At 45.0% G+C, this 25218-nt stretch overlaps 1 protein-coding gene across 1 annotated transcript in view; it reads right to left on the bottom strand.

The window, feature by feature from the left end:
• Nucleotides 1-25218, bottom strand: part of RBM6 (RNA binding motif protein 6) — a 689827-nt gene that overhangs the window by 100440 nt on the left and 564169 nt on the right. Inside the window, exon 11 of the mRNA XM_044078933.1 lies at nt 24956-25102. Within this exon, the coding sequence (XP_043934868.1) occupies nt 24956-25102 (147 nt within the window). The remainder of the gene's footprint in view (nt 1-24955; nt 25103-25218) is intronic.

Below are 25218 nucleotides of genomic sequence, written 5' to 3'. Positions count from 1 at the left end.
CTTCAAAAACAGAGGAGTCAGATCCCTCTGAGTCTAAATCTGATTGGCTGACTGGTGAAGGTTCCTTTCTTCTTTTGGCTGGAGTGGCCTGATTACCCCGGATGAAAGTGATGAGATTTTCTGCCATTTTAAGCATTCTAGTTTGGGGAGGGGGAGGAGTAGTGGAATGGAGACTTTATGCTGTTTTCTTTGGAGTAGCTCTAAGTCTGGCCTGAAGAGTATTCCTCGGTGCTGCTGGTGTGTTAGTCGGAAGAGAAGGCGAAGGCCTTGAAGTGAAATCCGAAGTGCAAGCAGTATCCTCGGAAGCTGGTGCCTGCTTAGCAGCTCTGGACCCAACCGAGGCAGAGACAGCCGAAGGCTCGTTAGACGATGCAGCATGTCATTTTAGTTTGAGGAGGGGGAGGAGTAGTGGAATGGAGACTTTTTGCTGTTTTCTTTGGAGTAGCTCTAAGTCTGGCCTGAAGAGTATCCCTCGGTGCTGTTGGTGTGTTAGTCGGAAGAGAGGGCGAAGGCCTTGAAGTGAAATCCGAAGTGCAAGCGGTATCCTCGGAAGCCGGTGCCTGCTTAGCAGCTCTGGACCCAACCGAGGCAGAGACGGCCGAAGGCTCCATAGACGATGCAGGCATCTGCGGCATACAGGACTCCAAAAGGGTCTCAGTAGAGGCATGCAAAGTAATCGAGTCAGGCATCAGGGGCTGCGAAAGCACCTCACTGAATTCTGAAGAACTGACAACCCGTTTAATGGTGGTGTCGTTGAAAGGCTTGGCCTTATGCGGTGTCTCTCTATCCTTATCTTTACTTTTTTTCGGAAGATCTGCGGTTTGCTGACTGATGGATGCCATATTGGTAATCAGAGATGGAAGACAAAAATAACTGGCTACAAACAGAGTTCTATGATGAATAGTTCTAGAGTGAAAAAGGGCACAGAACCAACAGCAGGGTACGTCGTGATCTGGGCCTAAGCAAGTGATCAGTAAGAATGGAAGTCTCGGTGTGGTATTTGCTTTCCACAGGCGAGATAGTTATTGACTTTTTCGGACATTGGTTAGTGCAAGAAAAAGGAAGGATCCCCAACGGGGTACTTAGCTTTAGACGGTTTTAGCTGAAGATGGAAATCTGGAAAGAGCCGACCAGCACTGCTGGGAATTGCTTCTGCAACCGGCTCCACGGTAAGAAAGACTGAAGTAATAGCATCGCCTGCTCTCCTTTATAGCTCAGATGACCTGACGTCACCCAGCAAGCGACAGCAGCCGACGCACCAAACCTTGACTCTGTTATTCGGACCGAATGAGGGCTACCACAGCATGGATAACCTAATGGTTAGGATTGCAGCAGTGAAACGCGAAAAACATCTACTTCCCCAACTTACAAAGAAAGGTGGGTATAATACTTCTGCAGTAATGCAGAATCAATAATCCAATGGACAATCAAGTTGTTTACTGCAGCACAGAAATGTACAGCAAATCTCACCAGCATGCACTGACATGCACAAGGAATGGGGAGTGCATGTTTGCTCAGTAAGGGGAATAACAGAAACTACCGTCAAGTTCCAAAGCAATTCATGCTGCAGACAATGCACTGCAAAAAGTACAGCATGTGACACGTAAATGAAGACTCACACATCCTTCACAGGAGGACCAGCATACTGCATCACATTAAAAAATGCTCTTTGATCACTGTCCTCAACTTTAGGGTAAGTATAAATTTTAAAGCATATCAGAAAAGTAATTTGTGCTCTAATCTAACACGCCCCCAAAAAATGCACCCTTCATCCCCACAATGTTACAATGGGTCCAACAAGATGACAATATCTTAGGTGAGTGTTAGTTTTTTTTAAATATCTTGCTAGACGGTGTGGCTTTGTGCAGATACTCATGTCATTCAAGTAACAATCCCATGTGGTCGGGCATACAAGGGGCAACTTTAAGTGGTGAAAAGACATGGGAGTTTTCATCAGTTACGTTTTACTTTAGGTACCAATTCTACCGCTGCTGTACCCTCACTTTATACTATGTTGGAATGCCCACAGAACCCCCCCCCTTTTTTTTACTAACTATTTGACACCCTCACTGTTCTGCCCCATTTGGAATGTGTGCTTTTGTTCCTTATGTTCATCTGCATTTCTCCGGCAGCCATTTTGTATGCAAAAACACTTCTCTGACAACAGTCCTCTTTTTATATCAGCTAGAAGCCTATTTAGCTGCTCGACGCTTGACACTGCTGTCACTGGACTTGCTTACAAGTAGCAACATTGACCTCACTATATACCACATGCCTTACCATTCCCTTTCCCCCCCATTATACACATCCTTCGACACGTACCCTTTGTCACTATATCTGAATATCCTTTTACAACCATGTTATATCCTTTGGGGGAATTCCATTCTGATGCCTGTGTTTCCTGGGTTCCCACATGCTTCCTTCCCTTTTAAGTCAAGAAGGAACAGTTTACTGACAGGGTAAGATGGGGAACAAATTATGCTGAAAAATGCCACTGTTACAAGCTACATCAAAGAGTAGCTTACTAAGGGAGAACATGACAGAATATTAACAGAGAAAAATGCAATGAAATGCGGACAGAACACCATACACACAAACTATGTTCTAAACTACAGGCATTATCCGATTGGATAGATGCCCAGTTTCAGCAGTGGCCTAGGGTGAAAAGCACCAAAGTACTATGAAAACATTTTAAGAACAATCATTCTATAATCTTCAAAAATAACACAAAATGATCTACAGTTTAAATAATTATATCAAATCAGATAATAATGTGAAAATAAAAAGTTATGTACTCACTATAACGTTCCATCTCCATTGTTGTTCTTCATTTGTCTTCAACCTGCGGGTATAGGCACCAGCATTGCTGCCGAGCTGGCCATATCCAAGCTACAGTGCTGAAACTGAGCTCCTCCCCTACCCGTAATTCCCCTCTCTCCTCCATCCCCTCAGATCGAGTTTGCCAACACAAAGTACCTGACCTAGACCTACAAATAACAGAGTGACTGACAGCCACCTGTAAAAGAGGAGGCATAGAGAGACAGCAAAAAGCTTCCTCTGCCAAGCCTAGTACTCATGGAAAGGGGAAGAAGTGAGGGAAGGTTGAAGACAAATGAGCAACAATGCAGATGGAACGTTATGGTGAGTACATAACTTCTTTATCTGACACTGTTGTCTTCATTTGATCTTCAACCTGCGGGGCAGAGTTCCCAGCTACTTGAGTCCTGGGAGGCCCTAAGGAAGGATGTTCCAGAGCATGGGAGAACCAAAGAAAGCCCTGCTCCTAGATGAAATATCCAATTTATAATGGGATATGAAGGTATGAGACCTAGCCCATGTAGTTGCAGCACAAATCTCATCCACTGGTACCCTGGAGAAGAAAGCTGAGGAGCTAGATACAGCCCTGGTAGAATGTACCTTCACTGCAGAAGGAAGGGGAACACCATGCTTCTGATAAATAAAGGTAATACATTTGGCAATCTAATTGGCAATGGTTACCTTGGAAATAGGCAATCCCAATCTAGACGTCTGAGTACGATAAGAATAACTGATTGGACTTCCACTTAGATTTGATTCTATCAAGATAGAAACAAAGCTGTTGATGAACGTCAGTGTAACTGGTGCTCTCCTTCAAACAGTAGAAAGAACGATCCAGGCTCCTCAAGGTTCACACTCTATTACAAAACTAAGAATTAATTCTTAACACTTAATTCTTAGTTTTGTAATAAAGAGTATGAACCTTGAGGAGCCTGGATCGTTCTTTCTACTGTTTACTGGTGATTTTTGGTGTGGTACGTTGGATTTGTATTCTCCTTTGTTCTGAAACTCTGGAAAGAACATGAGAAGATAATAAAATGATTAATATTCTTCTCTGACGCGACCTTGGGCATAAAAGGAAGGATTTGGTCTAGCAAAACTCTGTCTTTGTGAAAAATGAGGTACGGGGGTTGAATACAAAGAGCATGTATCTCAGAGAACTGCTTGGAGGAAGTGAGAGCTACCAATAAAGCAGTTTTCCACGACAGAAACTGAATATCAACCTTCACAGAGGGCTCAAAGGGAGACGACATTCGCACCTGAAGAAAGAAAGTTAGGTCCCAAGGGAGAACCGGATCCTTAATGGGAGGCCGTAAAAGAAACGTTCTTTTCAAGAAGGCCTTGCAGAATCTAGAAGCGGCCAAAGAAGAATGCTTTAGCCCGATATGATAATGGGATATGGCAGCTAGCTGGACTGTCACAGGAGAGTAACTAACTCCTTGGTTAAAAATACAAGCCAGAAAGTCTAAAACTGAAGGAACAGAGGCAGTAAAGGGATCCACCAAATTGTGGGAAGCCCAAGTGGAAAACCTCTTCCATTTACTAGCACAGATCTTCTTAGTGGATGACTTGTGAGCGGAAAGCAAAACATGCTTCACAGGGGATGACAGCCTGGGAACTCTAGCCATCATTGGAACTGCAGAAGCCAAGCTGTGAGCCTCAGACTATCAAGATCCGAATGAAAATTGACCTCCGGATTGGAAATCAGATCCAGAATCCAAGCAGGATTGACACCATGAGACCAAAGAAGGTGAATCCAAACCTGACGAGGCCAGAAGGGGGCAATGAGGAGCACGTGGCACCTTAAACTCTGAGTCTTCTGAAAAAAAGTTGCCATAAGAGGAAGGGGAGGATACGCATACAGTAGACTGGGGGGGCCAAGCATGAACTAGAGCATCTCTGGGAGTCCCTCCTTTTGGAGGAATCAGGGCGAAGAAGTCACTGTACTTGGCATTGGAAGGTGAGGCGAAAAGATCGCAGCTTGGTTGACCCCATTTATGGAAGATCATATCCACCACTGACTGTTTTAGAGACCATTCATGAGGAGACAGAATGGTCTGCTGAGTTTGTCTGCCAGGATGTTGGAACTCCCCGGAATGTGCATTGCAACAAGAAAGCAGCCTGAGGAGATCGCCTATTCCCACAATCTCATGGCCTCTTGACAGAGTGTAAGATCTGGTTCCTCCCTGTTTGCTGATATACCAGACCACTGCTATGTTGTCTGTATCTCACAATCATTCCTTGGGGAAGAAAAGAATGCAATGCCTGCAATGCCAAAAGCACAGACCTCATCTCCAGAATGATGATGCGAAGACTGGTCTCTAATCCCTTGAACAGTTCATCCCAGCCAATGCCCCCCCCCCCGAGCTGGGAGGCGTTTGTGGTGACCATGGCCACTGGAGAGGGAGCCACGAAAGCTCGACCCACTGCTAGATTCAGAGCTCGTAACCACCACACGAGAGAGGAATAGCAGGTTCTGGATAGCTGATTGGGATGCAACAGGGGCTGGTCCAGAAGTGACCACTGAACTGATAGGGTCCACTGAAGAACCTGCATGTGTAGCCTTGCCAAGGGTCAGATGATGATGGTTGCTGCCATAGATCCCAGAGCCTGAAGGACTTGGGCTGCTGATGGCTGAGGTGTCTCTAGAAGAATGATCACCTGGCCCTGAAGAGAGTAAATCCTGTCCATGGTAAGAAAGACCTTGCACAGAGAAGTATTCAACAGTGGTCCAATGAAATCCAGGGAACGGAGAGGCTCCAGTTTTGATTTGGGAAAATTTATTGAGATGCCCAAGTTTGAAGCTAACTGAAGGAACTGTTCCATGGCCTGAAGAAGTTGATGCTTGGTGGGTGCAGCCAGTAGCCAGTCGTCCAGGTAAGGGAAAACCTGTATTCCTCACAGCCTTAGATATGCTGCTAGTACTGCTACCACTTTGGGGAACACCTTGGGGGCTGTGGTGAGGGGAGCACCATGAACTGACAATGTCTGGCTCCTAATCGGAAGTGTAGGAACCTCCTGTGACGCTTGTCTATCCTTATATGGTAGTATGCAACCTGTAGGTCAATCGAGCACATCCAGAAGTCTTCTGTAGGAATGGAAGAATGGACTGAATTGTAACCATATGGAACTTGGTTTTGTTGACAAACCCGTTCAGTCAGGTAACAGGCAATATTGGTCTGTGTCCCCCGGTCTTTTTGGGCACCTTGAATAGATGCCTGATCCGGATGACTTGCTTGTTGAGAAGCTTGGGAGATTTCCAGTTCGGCTGCCTTCCTGCGAGTGGGTGGAACATCTGGGAGAGACTTTCAGGCCTTTGGAGGATGAAGAAAGGGAATCAGATACCCCCTGAATATTATCCTTAACACCCATCGATCTGAAGTGATGACTTCCCAGGCTGATGGATGCAGAGAAAAGCGACCCCCGACTGCCTCCTGAGTAGGACAGCCAGGCAATACTTCAGGGTCGCTGGAAGGGTCTGTCCCAACGGGAGTCACGAGACCCTAGTTCTCTTGAAGCCCTCCTGCCCCTAGGGCGGCATCTAAAAGGATCATTCCCTGATCTGCCTCTAGGGGAAGAGTCAGCTGGTGCGTCTTGATGGAAAGCCCTGGATTTTTGGAACCACAATCTTACTGCCTCTCTGATACATGGAGTAGGAACGCTGAGGTGTAGAAAAGCATATTCTTTTTTTTTTTTTTTTTTTTTAAATATTTTTATTCATTTCCAAAAACAAGAAAACATGAATGCAGGTTATTTATGACAATGAAGTATTTACAAATTATTTAAAAAGGTAGGCTAAAACCTCTAAACAGATATAGAAAAGCATATTCTGACGGCAGGCAGTGTCTTAGCATCCTTCTCGCACTGAGCTAAAGTATCCTTCACGGATGGACCGAACAGGGAAGATCCATCAAAGAGGGCGATCGTGAAGGATGCCTTGAAGGGCTCAAAGAAATCACAAAGCTGCATTCAGGCATGACATGCATAGTAACGATGCCTGAACCAGCTGCCCTAGATGCGCCTTCCGATGCATAGGAAAGGAGCCTCAAAGAGGTGTTAGAAATAGCCTTGAGAGTGGCCAGTCTAGAGGAGATGGCCGCCTTCCCCTCTGCCAACACGGACTCCAGTGCAGATGCAGACAGTTCCTCAATGAGCAATCTCTGCAGTCTAGGAACATGCACCAAATAATTCAGGAAGAAGGTCGCTGACACATAAACACTCTTCCCCAGTCTGTCTATTGCCCTGGACTCCCTATCAGGTGGATGGACAGAGGAGCTCTCCTGGGTGAACTCCTTTTTTGTGGTGGCTGCAACCACCAAAGCATCAACAGGGACCATCTTCTGCCAAAATGTCCTGTCTGGAGTAGGGCTAAGTATTTTGTTGGGGTGCTTGGGTACTGGCTCCATCGTGTTCAATTCCTTTCATGCCCTGCGGGCATTGAGGTCTACTAAAAGGTCTGCAGGGGGGGGGGGTCACTCAGGAAGTAGATGGGCCTGAGCCAAAAACTCATCTGGATAGGGCTTTAGGGCAGACCATCCACCCTTCTGACACCAAATTTCCATAATGTCCCTGAAGCAGACATCGGGTGGAGATCCGGGGGAGCCCTCACCTTCTTCACAGTCCATGTCATCTGTGACAGACTCAGGGCTGGAGTCAATGTGCCTGGGGGGGGGGGGGATTCACAGGAGGAACCGGAAACCTGAAGCTCCACAGGGAAAGAAACGTGGAGGGTAGGGGCAGGTTGCCTCTGAAGTGAGGGGCTGTGGATGTTGGGTCCAGAGTCCAGCTGGAGCAGTAAAGGATCCGGAGAAGGCATTGAGGATCTTGACATCAAGGTTGAGAGGCCACGTCAAATGCCAACGAGGAGATTGGCGCCTCACGCATCAGAGCCAAAAAGCTCAACACCAGCAGAGCCGAAGCCTTCGACCCCACAGGTGCCGATGGGGGTGGGGGCAGTGCTGAGCTGCTCAGTGCTGAAGCTCCGAGGGGGATGGAAGGCACTGAAACCCTTGATGCTGATGCCAAACCCTCAGAACCGGCACCAAACGAGCTACGACTCCAACAGCCCTCTAGCAATGAAGAAAAAGGGGCAGAGGAACCCAGGGCCATGGTCGGTGAAGAAACCAACATCATCAATGCCGGGTGCTCTGGCAACTGCAAGGCCCAAAGCCCCAGGGCTTGGGGAAGGACTCCCCGCTCCCAGTAGGGAGGGGGCGGGAAGGACTCCCAGCTGGATCTGAACCTGCAAGAACTGTCTCATCAACTGATCCAATTCTTTCTTTGAGAAACTACAGGAGGACCTGGCAGAGGAAGCTACAGAAGCAGGCTTGGGGTGGTGCTTAGGCGAGGCCAACTCTGGGCACTCTCTGCCTTCTTGTCCACATCCCTGCTTTTGCTCTCGGGCAACTTACCAGGAGGTTGGCAAATGGATAGATTGGTTGAGAGCCACACTGGACACCACTTTAGGCATAAAGGAAGCGTTAGTCCTGAGGGAGACCCTGTCAGCATGAAAAATAATGAAGGGTTCCACAGCCATAAGTGCTTGTAGCTCAGACACACTTCTAGCTGAAGTGATGGCCAGAAGCAAGGTTGTTTTCCAAGAGAGGAATTTTACCTCTGCTGACGCTGCAGGCTCAAAGGGGGGTAGCGTGAACTTTTCCACTACAAAGTTAAGGTCCCAAGCAGGGGAGGGTACTCTTCTTGGTGGCCTTAAGTTGTTTGCCCCTCTCAGTAATGTTTGATGAGAGGGTGAGAGAAGAGAGGTGGCAGAGTGTTGTAATGAGCCGAGATGGCAGAGGCATGTATCTTAATGGAGAAGGATAGGCCTCTGTGGAGTAGATCTGCTAGGTAATCCGGGATTAGAGGTAAGGAGGGCAGTGCTGTGTCCTCTCCTTTAATTTGAATCCAGGAAAGTACAGTTGTGTACACTTACCACAAATGTAGATGTTCGAGTGTATTCACTGTTGCAATCATTACATTTGGGTAATCTGCTGGCAGGCTGCCCTCAGTCGGCCTGAATAACAAAGTCTTGGGTCCTGCGTCAGTTACTGTTCTCCTCTTTCATGACATCAGGTCGTCAGGGGTATAAAACATGCAGCCGACGCCATTTTATTCAGTTTTTCTTTCCCCAGATGTCAGGTGCCCCCCCAAATGAGGAGCAAAAAAAAAAAAAAAAATATATATATATATATATATATATATAAACAGAAACATATATATAAAAATGCATTTTTAGCAACAAACTTTACCTTCATCTAAAAGCAAGTACACCACAAAGGCTTTAGTGTATAGTGAAGGAAAGAAAAGGTATAGAAAGGGGGATGGCGGGTGGGTAACCCGGACTGCAACAGTGAATACACTCGAACATCTATATTTATGGTAAGTGTTTCACTGTTGCAGTCATTACATTTGGGTAGAATCCCAAAGCTATGGATGGGAGGTTGAAACTAAACAGCATTAGGAGCGGCTATAAGGCCCTGCAGAACTGCAGTGGCAAAGCCTGCCCTGGATTTGGAAAAGAGAGGCAAATGATAGTGCTTTGTGAAAGTATGAACAGAGCTCCAAGTAGCAGCTTCTAGAATGTCTTTGGTTGGAGCCCCTCTGAGGAAGGCTGCTGAAGTAGAGACAGCCCTGGTGGAATGGGCACAGGTTTACCATGGTGCAAGTAGCAGAAACGAATGCAGTGGCTTATCCACTTAGAAATAGTCTGCTTTGATATAGCCTTCCCCTCTGATCCTGCAGCAAATGCTACCAGTAGTTGCTAAGACTTTCTTAGAGATTTGGTCCTGGTTAAGTAGAATCTCAGTTGTCTGTGTACGTCCAATGAATGCAGAATCCACTCCCCCTTGCTCTGTGGATTTGGGTAAAAAGTTGGCAGATGAATGGTCTGGTTAAGAGCCACACTGGATACTACCTTAGGCATAAAAGAAGGATTGGTCCTGAGGGACACCCTGTCCAGGTAAAATATGATAAGAGGCTCCACTGCCATGAGAGCCTGCAGTTCTGGAACCCTTCTTGCTGAAGTGACTGCCAAAAGAAAAGCTGTCTTCCAAGATAGAAATTTTATATCCGCAGTAGCTGCTGGTTCAAAAGGAGGCAGGGTGAGTTTTTCCAGCACAGAATTGAGGTCTCATGCAGGAGGTGGTGATCTTCTGGGAAGGCCTTACATTTTTGGCCCCTCTAAGATACTGTTTTAGCAGAGGATGAGAAAAGAGGGGAGGCTCTGTGTTGTAATGAGCCGAGATGGCAGAGGCATGGATTTTTGTTGAAGAAAAAGATAGGCCCTTGTCAAGCATCTCAGTCAAATATTGTAAAATCTGAGGAATATTGGGTTTTGCTGTGTCTGTTCCTTGTGCTTGGTTCCAAGCACAGAATCTCTTCCATTTATCAGCATAAGATTTTCTATTACTAGGCCTTCTGGCTTCCAAAATGACATCCATCACAGATTTACTGAGAGGTGTTGTTTGAATAATTAATTGATCAGCCATGCTGCAAGATTCAGAGTTTGGAGCTGAGTGTGCAGAATTTGATTGTTCTGCTGAGACAGTAGATGAGGTATTTGAGGCAAGTACCATGGAGGAAGTTGAGACATATTCCTTAGAAGTGGGTACCAGTGCTGGCGAGGCCAGTCCAGAGCAACTAGGATAATTTTTGGTTTTTCATGTCTGACTTTCAGTAAGACCTTGGAGAGTAGAGGTAGAGGGGGAAAGGCATAGACTGATAGGTTTTTCCAGCTGAAGGATAGGGCATCCACTTTCCATGCTTTTTTGTGATGAGTTCTTGTGCATAATTTGTCCAACTGATAATTCTGGGGAGAGGCAAATAGATCTATGTCTGGGCTCCCCCATTTCTGTGTTAACATGCTGAAGATTTGTGGATCCAGTCTCCATTCATGCGGGTCAATAAGATTTCTGCTTAGGTCGTCTGCCAGAGTATTTTGTTTTCCTGGCAGGAATTGAGCTTGAAGATGAATTTGGTAAGTCAAGGCTGTGTTCCACAAGGCCATGGCTAGTCTGCAAAGAGGGTAGGAATGTGTACCCCCCTGCTTGTTTATGTACCACATAACTGTGGTGTTGTCTGTCTTTATCAGTAGTTGTCCTGGATGAAGTAAGTCCTTGAAGGCTGTCAGAACATTCTGAACAGCTAGCATCTCTTTCTGGTTGATATGCAGATGCATTTGGTTTGGGCTCCATTTGTCCTGAATGCATCTCCCCGCCAGGGGGGCCCCCAAGCATAGTCTGATGCATCTGTAGTTAGGGTTTGGGTGAAAGGGGGTAGAGTGAATGACAGCCCCTTGTTTTGGTGACACGACTCTGCCCACCAAAGAAACTCCTGTTATAGGCAGGGAATGAGAGGAATCATTGTTTCCAGACTGTGACAATGTTGACTCCATAAACTTTTTAGGTACCACTGAAGTTTCCTCATATGCAGTCTCGCATATGGAATTAGTAGAATGCAGGAAGCCATGTACCCCAAAGCCTGCAGAATTTGTCTTGCAGATAACTGGGTTTTTGTTGCCATTTGTTTGAAGTATGTTGTCAGTTGCCTTTGTCTGTCTGGCATAAGGTAAGCCATCTGGGCAGTTGTATTCAAGCTTGCATCCCGGAATGTAATTATTTGAGAGGGTGCCAGTTGTGATTTCTTTTTGTTTATGGTGTACCCTAGGCATGCTAGAAGCCTTTTTACAAATGCCAGATGTTGAAGAGGAGTGTCCTTGTCCTCTGCTTGAATGAGACCGTCGTCCAGATAAGGATACATTTGTATGCTTCTTTGTCTGCAGAATGCAATTACTGGTACCAGGCACTTTGTAAAGACCCTGGGCGCAGTAGATACGCCAAAGGGCAGTGCAGAGAATTGGTAATGCAGAAAAACTTCTTTAAAGCGGAGGTATCTTCTGCAAGATTCCCTTATTGGGATATGCAGGTATGCCTCAAGTCTAGAGTTACCAGCCAAACATTCCTGCCTAGCATAGGCAGTAGCTGTTGTACAGTCAGCATTTTGAATTTTGGAATGTCCAGGAACGTGTTCAAAATCGATAAGTCCAGTATTGGACGCCATGAATTGTCTTTTCTGGGTACCAGAAAAAGTCTTGAATAAAAACCTTGTCCTTTTTCCTTTTCTGGTACCTGTTGAATAGCCCCCATATCCAAGAGGGACATGACTTGTTTCTGGGCCGCTGCCCACTGATTTTGTGGCAGATCCGGCCATCCATTTGAAATTGGCAAAGTATGGAAATGAAATCTGTACCCATGGGATACTATGTTTAATACCCACTTGTCCTGGGCAATTAAATGCCAATTTTGAGCATGAAGTGCTAGTTTTCCCCCCAAGGGGGCTGCCAAAAGGTAAGTTCTTGGTGATGATAGAGGAAAGTCATTGAGACTGCTTACTGTAGGGTTGTGCTTTGTTCCCTCCAGTTTTAGAGGTGGAGGCACCCCTCTGCTTTGACCTGTAAGAATCCTGTGATTGGTATCTGGAGCCTTTTGAGTGCCTGGATTTGCCTTGAGTGGCTCAGATGGACACAGGAAAGGACCAATTTTTGTAGGCCAGTGTCTACTAAACCTGGGTGGCTGCTCTTGCAAGAAATCTTTTACAGTTTGCATAGATTTAGCTTTGTCTTCCATTTTCTCTAAAACCTCGTCTGCCTTATTATCAAACAGAGTATCATGCTGTAAAGGGGCATCCAACAATTTAGCTTTAACATGATCAGGCAGATTTTGCTCCTTGAGCCAGGCATGCCTTTTAATCACAGATCCAGTAACGGCGGCCCTACAAGAGGCCTCCAAATAATCAAAACCACATTGCAAAGTATGCTTTCCAACCTGTTCTGCTGAACGCAATAATTCCTGTAAATCTATTTTCCACACAATCAGAAATCAACATAATTTTCTGTTTCATTAAGCCCATAACATGCTGTTGATATTTAAGCATATGAAACTGGCAGTTTAAATCCCTGATTGACAAGGTTGCAGACGTATAAACCTTCTTTCCCCATCTATCCAGTGCCCTGGAATCTCTGTCAGAGGGGGTAGGATTTTTGGCTGCTGAGGCCTTTACACCCTTGGGACCCTGAGAAATAGTCAAGGAACCCTGTAATATCTGTCTGGCTTACTAGGAGCCGGAGGCAGGGAATCAGGAGGCATGCTTGATTCCGAAAACACATCAACAATGTCTAATACAGGAGGTATTGCCAAAGGCCTATGCTGAGGAAGAAGAAGGAAATCCCCAAGTCTCTTTTTTGATTCAGAGAAGTCCTGACTCCCCCAATGAAAATGTTCCCTTAAAGTATGCAAAGTCTCTCCGAAAGAGTAATCCTCAGGAGGAGATGCAGATGGGATGGATTCCTCTGCATCAGAATCCTCATAGGGTGGAATAGAAAATTCCTGATCAGAAGAGGAATCAGAAGAAATGGAAACCTGATCTGAAGATTCATAATCAGTGCCTTGCCTAGGCCTCTTTAGCAGGGGGGTTGTGAACCCTTGATCAAGGTAATTAAATCCTCAGCCATTTTGGTCATCTGCTTTTTAGGCATAGGGGCCTGAGCACGTGGCTCATCCGTCAGTTTTTTAGACATAGAAGCAGTTTTTGACCTTGTTTTTGAGGCTGGCGTCGGTTTAATATAAAAATGTTGTGGCCTGAAAACACCCTCAGAAGCCGGTGCCTGCTCAGCGGCTCCGGACCCATCCAAGGGAGAGACATTCGCAGGTTGAATACTCTTAGAATCTCGTGGCATACCGGACTCCGAATGGGTCTCGGTAGAGGCCTGCGACTCAAAAGTAGCAGGTATCAGGGACTGCGAAAGTGCCTCACTGAGTACCGGTGACTGGCTTAGGAGAAGCTTCATCGTCGGTTTTGGACCTCAACCGTCTGTCTCTGTCTTTTTCTTTGCGTTTTTTGTGAACTCCGGTAGTCGGATTGGTAACCGACGACATTTCAGGATAATTAAATCTTGATCCAAAATATTTAGAAGCAAAAATATACAGACGCTTAATAGTGCGTTGGTTAAATCTAGCACAAAACCAACAGCACGGCACGTTGTGATCTGGGCCTAGGCAAGGAATACAGTACAAATGAAAATCCTCATGAGGTATTTGCTTCACACAAGTAATGCATTTATTAACTTTTACTGACATCGGTAAGGAGCAAGAAAAAAGTTTCCCTAATGGGGTACTTAGCTTTAGTTTGAAGACTTCGGTTCTGAAACTCGAATGCGAAAATTTCAGGAGTTGGCTGACCGGCACTTGCGAACTGCTTCTGCTTTGGGCACCGCGTGGCAAGAAAGACTAAATAAAATGGCGTCGGCTGCATGTTTTATACCCCTGACAACCTGACATCATGGAAGAGGAGACAGCAACCGACACAGGACCCAAGACTTTGTTATTCAGGCCGACTGAGGGCAACCTGCCAGCAGATTACCCAAATGTAATGACTGCAAAAGTGAAACATGAAGAACATCAATACCTTTCCCACTTATCAGCATAGGATTTCCTTGTACTGGGTTTTCTGGCTTCAAGAATGACGTCCAGCACCTGCTTGCTTAGGCTGGTCACTGGGGGAGAATTCAAGGAATAAGCCAGGCTGCAAGATTCAGGGTTTGCAGTTGTGGATGGAAGATCTGTCCCTCCTGTTGAGTGAGGAGGGTTGGGATCTGGGGAAGGTGCCAGGGTGGCACCGGTGACAGGCTGCGCAGTAGTGGGTACCAGTGCTTACATGGCCAGTTCGGGGCAATCAGGATTGCCCTCGGTCTGTCCTGTCTTATCTTGAGTAATATTCTTGTGAAAAGAGGCAGAGGGGGAAATGCACAGATTGAGAGGTTTACCCACTGGAAGGATACGGCATCCACTTTCTAGGACCTGCTGTGAGGTGTCCTGGTGCAGAATATGCTGAGCTGGTGATTGCAGTGGGAGGCAAAAAGGTCCACCTCTGGGGTCCCCCATTTCTGGGTTAGAAGGCTGAAGGTGCTGGGGTCTAATTGCCACTCGTGTGGGTCTAGGAAATTTCTGCTTAAGCTGTCTGCCAGAGAATTTTGTTTGCCTGGCAGGAATTGAACTTGCATATGAGTATGCATGTCTAAGGCTGTGTTCCACAGGGCCATGGCTAGCCTGCAGAGTGAGTAAGAGTAGGTTCCCCCTGCTTGTTGATGTACCACATACATAACTGTGGTGTTTGTTTTTATTAGCAGGGGTCCTGGTGAGAGTAGGGATCTGAAAGCTGTCAGAGCGTGCTGAACAGATAGCAGCTCTTTTTGGTTGATGTGCAGATGAATTTGTCTTGGGCTCCAGTGGCCCTGAATGCACTGGTCGCCCAGATGAGCCCCCCAGGCATAGTCTGATAAATCTGTGGTTAGGGTATGGGCGGCGTGGGGTTGAGTAAAGGGAAGTCCCTTGTTGTGGTTACATGCTGCTGCCCACCAAAGAAACTCTGTCCTTAGACAAGGTACAATAGGTATGACGCTTTCCAGGTCCTGAGAATGTTGGCACCAAAGACTTTTTAAGTACCAATGAAGTTTCCTCATATGCAATCTGGCATATGGAATTCGTAGAATGTAAGAGACCATGAACCCTAGGGCCTGCAGGATTTTCCTTGCGGATAGATGGGTTTTGGTGGCCATTTGAGTGAAGTAGCCTGTCAGACAGGCTTGTTTTTCTGGAGTAAGGAATGACATCTGGGATGCTGTGTCCAAGCTTGCTCCCAGCAATACAATCTTTTGACCGGGGACTAGTTTTGATTTCTTTTCATTGATAGCGTACCCCAGGGAGGTTAAAAGGTTCTTTACAAATGTCATTTGCTGCAACAACTTTTCCTGTCTGCCTGAATCAGGCAATCATCCAGGTATGGGTAAATTTGTATCTTTCTCTGTCTGTAATAGGCAATGGCTGGAGTCAGGCATTTTGTGAAGACTCTGGGAACAGTGGATAAGCCAAAGGGAAGTGCAGAGAACTGATAATGCATAGACCCTGCCCTGAAACGTAGGTATTTCCTGCATGAATCCCTGATAGGGATGTGCAGATAGGCTTCTTTTAGGTCTAGGGTGGCTAACCAGGCATCTTTGGACAGCATAGGAAGACGCTACTGAAGGGTGAGCATTTTGAATTTTGGTACCACCAGGAAGGTGTTTAGAATGGAAAGGATTAGATGCCAAGTGCCCTCTTTTCTAGGTACCAGGAAAAGTCTGGAATAAAACCCTTGACCTATCTGTTCTGTAGGAACAGGTTGAATTGCTTGGAGACTGCACTTGCAAAAAAAAATCTTTGACTGTCTGCATAGACTTAGCTTTTTCTTCCATCTTTTTTAGAACCTCTTCTACTTTGGTGCCAAACAGATTGTCCTTGTTCAAAGGAGCATCTAGTAATTTTGATTTGACATGGTCTGACAAGGTCTGCTACTTAAGCCAAGCATGCCTTCTAAGTACAGAACCAGTGACTGCTGCCCTGCAGGATGCTTTTAGGGCGTCAAAGCCACATTGCAAGGTATGCTTGCTGACTTGGCTTGCAGAATGCATAAGCTCCTGTAATTCTTTATTTTCTGCACAGTCTGTAAAGGTAGATAATTTTTGCTTAATAAGTTCAATAATATGTTGCTGGTATTTCAGCATGTGAAACTGGCAATTCAAAGCCCTAATGGCGAGAGTTGCAGAGGTGTATACTTTTTTACCCCATCTGTCTAAAGCTTGACAATCCCTGTCCGAAGGGGTAGGATTCTTAGCTGGAGTTGCTTTTATACCTTTAGGCCCCTGGGAAATGACCTCTGGGTCAGCAGTAGGATTTTTGAAAAGAAATTTGTGAGAGTCAGGGACTCTGTAGTACCTGTCTGGTTTCCTTGGAACAGGGGGCAAAGTATAAGGAGTTAGACTGGATTCCATAAAGACATCATCCACAATGTCCAGAACTGGAGGGATTGCTAAAGGTCTATGTTGTGGCAAATTTAAAAATTCTCTGAGTCTCTTTTTGGATTGAGGATAATTCTGGCACTCCCAGTGGAAATGCCCTCAAAGTATGTAGGGTTTCACCAAAAGAAAAATCCTCTGGAGGGGAAGCAGAGGGAATGGAGTCCTCTGCATCTGAATCCTCATAAGCAGATAAAGGCATGTCTTCATATTCAGAAACCTCAGAGTCATCGGACTCTTGGTCTGTTAAAGCTGCTGGGGACAGGTCTCTTTTTCTCTTAGCAGTGGAAAGCTGGCTTCCCCTAATCAGCATAATCAGGTCTTCTGCCATTTTAAGCATTTGATGTTGTGGCAAGGAAGCAGGTGCTTGAGTTTGGGTCGTCAGTTTTTTAGGCGTTGCTCGTACTCTTGGCCTTAGAAACTCAGTAGTTTCAGACAGAACTGAAGACGCGAAAGAAGTCGTCGTTTTGTGTCAAATATTGGTAATGTGAAGAACTTCCTAGGAAGTTGGTGGCTGCACACTGGCTCCGGACCCAACCAGGGTAGAGACATCCACAGGTTCCGTAGTCAAAGAAGAGTCTAGCGACATACCGGACTCTGAAAAGGTCTTGGTAGCGGCTTGCGAATCCATCAAAGCAGGCATCAGGGGCTGTGAAAGTGCCTCACTGAGTACTGGCGAACTGGTGACTAGTTTAACGGAAGCGTCATCGGCAGTTTTGGACCTGGGTGGTCTGTCTCTGTCTTTATCCGTATATTTTTTCGGAAGACCGGTAGTCGGACGGCTTACCGAAGCCATTTTGGAATATGGAGATTGAGAGTGATAATATTTAGTGACAATAAGGGCCCGACAATGAATAGTTCGGGCGTTGAACAAAGCACAAAACCGACAGCGAGGTACATCGTGGTTTGAGCCTAAACAGGTGATGCAGTAAGAATAGAAATCTTGGTGTTATTTGCTTTCCACAGTCGAGACAATTGTTAACTTTTTCTGACATCTGTTAGAGCATGAAAAAAGGATCCCCAATGGGGTACTTAGCTTTAGAAGACTTGAGGATGATTCAATTCGGAAACAAAAACTCAGGATGCGGCCAACCGGTACTCGTGCGGACTGCTTCTGCTTCGGGCTCCTCGGCAAGAAAGACTGATGTAATGGTGTCGGCTGCCTGTTTTTATACCCCTGACAAACTGACGTCAGTCCTGAAGCGACAGCAACCGACGCAGAAATACCAAGTCTCTGGTATTCGGGCTTATTGAGGGCTACCTGTAGGCAGACAACCCAAGTGTGATGACTGCAACAGTGAAACACGATGAACATCTGGGTAACAAATCCTTTAAAATTAACCTGTTTCTTCTCCCTGCAAAGGTATGAGAAGAAAAACTTGTACAAATAGAACATCTAGTGTCTAGGTGAGAAACACCTAAACACACTACACACAAGGAATGATCATCCCATTTATGCCCACATCCAGTAAATTTCTTAAATCTCGTAACCTTCTCAAACTTGTCTGACTTGTCAGCCATGATAGGAAGACAAGAAAGGGGAACCTACTGGAGAACTACAAAGAAACGCTCTATGCAAAACACAAAGGGTAGGGGAAAGTAAAGTTATAGGAAAACTTTAGACAGTACCTAGATGAAAAAACTCACAACAAGATGGAGCTCAGATGACTCGCTTGTAGCTGGAATGGCGCCAAATGAGATCTGAGGGGATGGAGGAGGGAGAGGCATTATGGTTAGGGGAGGGCCTCAGTTTCGGCACTGTAGCTTAGATATGGTTGGCTTGGCACCTATGTTGGTGTCTATACCTACAGGTTGAAGATGAAATGAAGACAGCAGTGTCAGAAGACCATTGGTTAAGAACAGATCCAATTTATATGACAATGATTTAATATTTAGAGAACTTTTAGCCAGTTTATAAACAAATTAAAGGTATGTTTGTATAATACAAAAAAAAACTGCAATATGAAGTGAGAGAAAAAAAAACAGCATTATGGCATAGACAGCCAAGGGAGAGAAACTGACTGAAGTAAGCAACTGAGTGAAGAAGGGGGAGTACGGAGGTGTCAGGTATGAGCAGGTGCTTCTTCATATCTCTAAAACTCATAAATGTTGTCACAGTTGTACAGAACGTTGTTTCTTGACTGTAATGCACTGTTGTATCAGGAGCTTTTCTCCCCAGGCCTTCGCTGAAAAAGGACACATCTCCAGTTGGACTTTCCTGGTAAACAAATGTAAAATAAATAAATAAATATTTAAGGACATAGTTTATCCTGGGTTTGAGAAAGATCAGAGGTAGATTTTGCCTTAAAGCTCTTTCAGAATAGTTTTAAATGACTGGAAGGGGGATACTGACGTGATGGATACAGATAAAGAGTTTCAAGCTCAGCAGTTCTGACAGGTTTATGGACAGAGAGGAGTTTTTGGTCACTGGACTGTAATGACCAACTGAGAACATATTTCCATAGAATAGTACTTAGTGCTGGATAAGCAGATGAATTCTGGATAATTTTACACTTTGCAAGAAGCCATGTACATGTTAGTGAATGAGATACTTTTAACCAACTTAGAATTTCTAGTGCTATACAGTAGTGAGTTCTGAAAGGGGTTTGCTGAAAATTTAGCCAGTTTATTATAGCATTATTCAAGTTTAGCTTTTTCTGATGCCTGGAGGTTACTGAGGATGGGAGCGCCATAAAGTAGCGAGGGCAAGAGGTAAGTAGTAGCAAGTGGAGTTTTAGTTGTGTTGGTCAGAAAGTTTCTGCCTTTGTAAAACACCCCTAGTTTTTGGTGATTTTTCTTTTACGTGCCTGTTAAAAACTTTGTAATTTTTTGGAGATGTGCCAGGTTGTGAGATGTGCATATGAGTGTGGAATCATATAGGTTCATAGGTTCATAGGTTTATACTAGGCTATCTGCCCTAAGGCATTTATAAGCCTAGCCCAAATTTTTGTGGCTTACGCCACCCCTTATATGAAAAAATACTGTGCCCATTAGTTTGTTGTGCCTCTGTCCAGCAGTGACACAGAGATGATTCCCGGGGTAAACCTACGATCTCCCATCCACAGGTCTAGATTTCTCTTGAACAGAGTCAGCGAGGTGCTCTGCCTCACACGGACCGGGATTTTATTCCACAGCATAGGGAGTCTCTGAGTGATAAATCTATCCCTCCAGCACGTCCTATTTAAGTTTTTAAGGTTTAAGTCGCTTGCTCTAGTGGTTTTGGTGGATTTGGATTTTTTGAGGTGGAGCATGTCCATTAATTCCGGGTTGGACATGGCCTTGTATGTCAGGCACATGTCACCTCTGAGCAGACGGTATGCGACTGAATAGAGCTGGAGTTTCTTCAATCTGGCAGCATATGACAGATTTTGGAGTCCCTTTATCCTTTTGGTGAGGAACTTTTGGGGTCTCACCAATTGCTGCAGATGTCGGGTGAGATACATCCCGAATGGGGCATTGTACTCGATCATTGGTCTGATAAGTGAAGAGTACAGGGAACAATAACCTCACTAGATCTGGATGTGAATCCCTTCATGATCAGGTGGGCAATGTAGAAGGTCTTTCTAACCACTTTAGCAATGTGAGTGTCAAAAGAAAGGCCACTGTCAACCTGGGTCCCCAGGTCCCTGATAACCTCTTCTGTGCTTAGTGGATTGCCACCTATATGGTAGCTTAGGGTTACCTTGTTTTTCCCGAAGGGTATGACTATACATTTTTTGGCGTTTAACTTCAGGCCATGGCTCTGGCACCAGCTATCTGTTTCCGTGAGTCCCTTCTGAAGGATATCCGTGTCTGATGCACTTTCCACTATGGCCCAGTTTGCAGTCGTCTGCAAACTTTGTCAGCCAAAGTCCTCCTATGTTGGCCTGTACTTCTGAGAAGTAGATGCCAAACAATAGGGGGCCAAGGACCGAGCCCTGTGGGACACCACTTGTGACTGGCTTGGAGTCTGACACAGCGCCAGCAACTCTAACCCTGTGGGTTCTGTCCTTAAGCCAGTTTGCAACCCATCTTGTGACATATGGGTTTACATTTAAGCTGGTAAGTTTTTCTACAATACCCGAGTGGGGTATTGTGTCGAAAGCCTTTGCAAGGTCAAGGTAGGCTGTATGGACTGCCTTTCCCTCATCAATGGCCTTGGTGACTGTTTCCAAGAAGTCGACCAAGTTCAAAAGGCATGATCTTCCCTTGACAAAGCCAAACTGGGTCGGGTCCAATGTCTGCAAGTCCCCTATATCTTTGTTTATGAGCTCCATTATGATCCTCTCCATAGCTTTGCAGACTAGACTTGTTAAGCTTATGGGCGGTAATTACGAGGGTCCGTTGAGGCGCCGCCTTTGTGGAGTGGGACAACAGTTGCCGTATGCCACTCCTCGGGCACGTATCCTGTGGTAAGGCTGAGATTAAACAGCTGCCTTATGTGCGGGTTTAATTCCTCATTTAGCTCGTGTAGCACACAGCCGGGGACACCATCCGGTCCCATTGATGCTGTGTTTTTAGCTTTAGAGAGCAGCTTTCACCTGCGCATTTGAGATGTCCGGGAGGCTACACTCGGCTGGGATAGTTATCTCTCCTTTAGGGGAGAGGGGTGAAGTTTGCACTGAACCTGTCTGCCAGTATGTTGGCAATGTCTGTGGGTTCAGTGATTTTTGTATCATTTTGGACTAATTCTGAGCATATCTGGGAGTTTCCACCCAGGTTCCTAACATAGCTGAAAAAGGCCTTATGATTGTCCTTTGAATCCATGGCAATTTTTCTCTCAAAATTGGCCTTAGTTGATTTTATGAGTGCTCGTATTTTTACTAATAATGATCAGGGTGACTTCCCTTTTATGGATTTTGTTCTATCATGTAATAGCTTTCTCCTCTTATTGTAAAGTTTGTTAATGGCTGGGGTCCACCAGACTGGACGTTTGCCCTTTGTGGAAAGAGTCTTGGTTTTATTTGGGATTGCCTGATCCATGCAGTCCTGGAGGTGTTCATAGAAGGCATTTGTAAGGGCTTCCGCAGCTTGGGTTGTGGTTTCCACTGGCTCAGGGGCCTTGAAGGATACCACACCAGTCTTGAGTAGTGTGAAGTTTGCTTTAGAGAAGTTCTTCACTATGGTCTTTTTTGTTTGGGGTGGGGGCAGGATGTGGATTTCCAGTGAGATTAGTTTATGATCAGATCTCACCAATGAGGGATATACTTCCGGTGTGGAGCATTTTGTCCCCATGTTTGTGACAATGAGATATGCATACTGTATTAGGGAGGCCTGTTGTGTGAAGGGTGTTAGTGAGAATGTTAAAGAGGAGGTGACCAAGGATAGAGCCTTGTGGTACACCGGTGGTGACTGGGAAGTGCAGAGAGAGGGTGGAGTGCCATTTTACTGACTGACACCTGCTGGACAGTAACGTTTGAATATAAGGGTGAACTGAGACAGACCTAGAGAGGACATTGGAAGTTGAAGTTTGTTGTGACAAACTGCGTTGCAGGCTTAGACAAACCTACAAATGAGAAGACTAGTTCACCATTATCTCTAGTATTACTGACAATCTAGCGTTATTGACAATAGCTATAAAGGTTAAAGGTTAAAGAAGTGCAGTGCTAGTATTAAGGGGGGGATAGGAGTTCTTCCTACATGACACAATTTAGCAAATCTCTGATAATAACATAGTATTACTGACAATCTAGCGTTATTGACAATAGCTATAAAGGTTAAAGAAGTGCAGTGCTAGTATTAAGAGGGGGATAGGCGTTCTTCCTACATGACACAATTTAGCAAATCTCTGATAACACCTTTCTCTGAAAGAAAGCCTTGTTGTAGCTGGTACCCAGACTAAAACACTGTGTTCTGTCTCCTGCATCTTTTTCTGCTGCAAGCACTGTGTGCTCCAAAATATTCAGTTCTTCTGTTCATTGCCATTGCATAACACACAACCCAGAATGTCTAATGAGATATTCAAGAAAAAGTAGGACAGCTATAACGTGCAAAAACATCTTAGGGGGCTGAGGCAGAAGCCAAATGCTCCATCACATGTAACAAGCTGATTAGATAAGATGCAATTACCCTCTCTCTAGTGGACTATGAATTAATTATTTAAGAAACCTACAAACCGTGTCATGTTTGTGCTACAGTGTTTGGGGTCCATTACAAGGCGTTTTTCTTAGAATTTGTAAATTCCAAATCATTATCTTTTTAGCCACTTTATGGTAAAAATGTAACCTCACCAACAGAGGGATAAACCCCTGACTACAGCAGAGATGACAAGAGATTGATTAGTGGCAGCAATGGAGAAAGAAGCGGTGTGTCTATCCTGGGGGAAAAGAACATGCGGGAGGGGGGGGGCTTAAAGGTCTCTATACATTCATAGGTAACTTCTAGGCTTGCTGCCCTTGTGGGTCATTTTAAGCATAACCATTTTCCCTCTTTTTGCTCAAACTGACTTATTCCAGTTGGTTAGAAACTGGCCTTAACCATCCCATTGTCAATAATTGTACATCACCCCTAACAAGAATAACTGGGATCGTAATATGATAATTTGAGGGGACCCATGCATGGGATAAAGCATTTAGAAGCTGCCTCTGTCCATTAGTAGGACAAGGGTCAGTCCTGTGATAAATTTCCCGTTTTGATCTATACATCCAAGTTGGATAGGAGTTAACTTTGTTTTATATAGCTTGGGAGACTGTCCAGAGGAGAGATATCCTCTACAATATATACCTGTCCCTCCAAACTGTTTTGTTGATATTGCAGAAGAGGTTTAGATCCTCAGACTGAGTATTTCTGATGCCATCTGACTTGTTGGTTTGCAGTAAAATCCATCAGTATTGGGTTGGAGGATGCCTTGTATGCAAGACACAGCTCACCTCCTAGCAGTGTCTAGAATAGTAAGTACAGCGACAGGGCTTAGAGCCAGTCCATGTAGGACGTGTTGTTTAGGTCTTGTATCCTTTTAGTAAGGCATCTCTGTGGCTGTTCCAGAAGTTGCATGCTTCTAGACAGAAACATACCATCTTCTTTTTTCAGTTTTCTTCGGTTAGGGGTTGCCACAGAGGATCACTTGTCCGTTCATGATCGGCAGTGGAGTTTTACAGTGTTGAGTTGCCAGCCCGGTGCCCAACCTTCTAGAGAAGGCACACACATGCACTCATGCCTAGGGCCAATTTAGAGTGCCCAATCCACCTACAGCATGTCTTTGTGATGTGGGAGGAAACAGGAACACCCAGAGGAAACCCATGTGAGAAACATACCAAAGGGGGCATTTAATCAATAATTTAACTAATGAGGACTGAGTAAAGGGGGGGGGGGCAATGACATTCCTACATCTAGACACAATTCAATTGTTTATAAGATGTGCAATACAGCAGGATTTTTTTTACAATAATCACATGCTGGTCAAATATTAGGTCACTATCCACATAAGTTCCCAAATCGTGAGCAACTGAATCAACTCTTGGGGTGTACAGTCAATGTGGTAGTTGCCTGGGGTAGATGACTTCCCAAAGGATAAAATACTGCATGTTTTGGCATTTAGTTTCAGTCTATGATTTTTGGAACCACTTATTTATTTGGGACAACCCTTTCTGCAGGATGACTAAGTCATTTAGTGATTCAATGACTACTCCTAGCCTGCAGTCATCTGCAAACTTAGTCAGCCAAAGCCCTTTGGTACTGGCTTTTACTTCAAAATGTACATGCCAAACAACAGAGGTCCCCAGCATGTCAAGGACATGCTTACAGAAGCAATGGAGTAAGGAGCACAGTAACTTGAGAGTAGCCTGAGGGTTAAGCAATGCTGTGTGTGCGCGCGCAGGGGGACTGGGTGAAGTTTACTGCACACCCTTATCCTTTAGTATTTGTCTAGCAGTTACATATTCTACTACTGTAATTTGCAATGACATGGAACAAACATAAGCAAACCAATAAAAAAGTAAATGAACTGCAGCAGAATTCATTCATTCCTTGTCATGAGATGGCTGTCTGGTTTTCTTCTACACTTCTCTTAACTGTTCTTCATATTCCCAACTTTTTACATTCTCTTTAGCTGTGACTGCTGACATAGTTGGGATTTTTCATGATTTACCCTTTGAATGTTTAGCATATCCTGCACAAGTTTTATGCCTAACTTAATACTCACACATGCTTTCTCAGCATTACTTTCACTGCCATGATAATATCTCTCTTCAACTCAGAGTTTTTACTCTGTCTCCCATGAATAACCATTTTGGCGACTATAATGGCCTACAAACTGCTACATTTCTTTTCACATACCGGTCTCTCTGGTTTTACAAATACATCATCAAAGTCTTTCAGTTCCTTCGTGTCATCTGCTTCCAATCTGCTTGCCCGAGGGCTAGTTCTAGTAGCTGGCTTCTGCTTCTCCAGGGCACTTGCCCAACGTTCCAAGTCTCTGGCAACCTAAATGTGAAAAGAGCACATGATCTGTATTAATGCAAGAAGGTACAAAAGTATATTACTATATAAATGTACTAAAGCCAAATCATTTTTTCCCATTGTTTATCTGTTTGGTATGC

Source organism: Protopterus annectens, chromosome 7.part1 (assembly GCF_019279795.1).
Source record: "Protopterus annectens isolate FY-2018-M chromosome 7.part1, PAN1.0, whole genome shotgun sequence".
In the NCBI taxonomy this organism is placed as follows: Eukaryota; Metazoa; Chordata; order Ceratodontiformes; family Protopteridae; genus Protopterus; species Protopterus annectens.
Note: the sequence above shows the minus strand (reverse complement) of the source record. Positions and strands in the feature narration are given on the sequence as shown.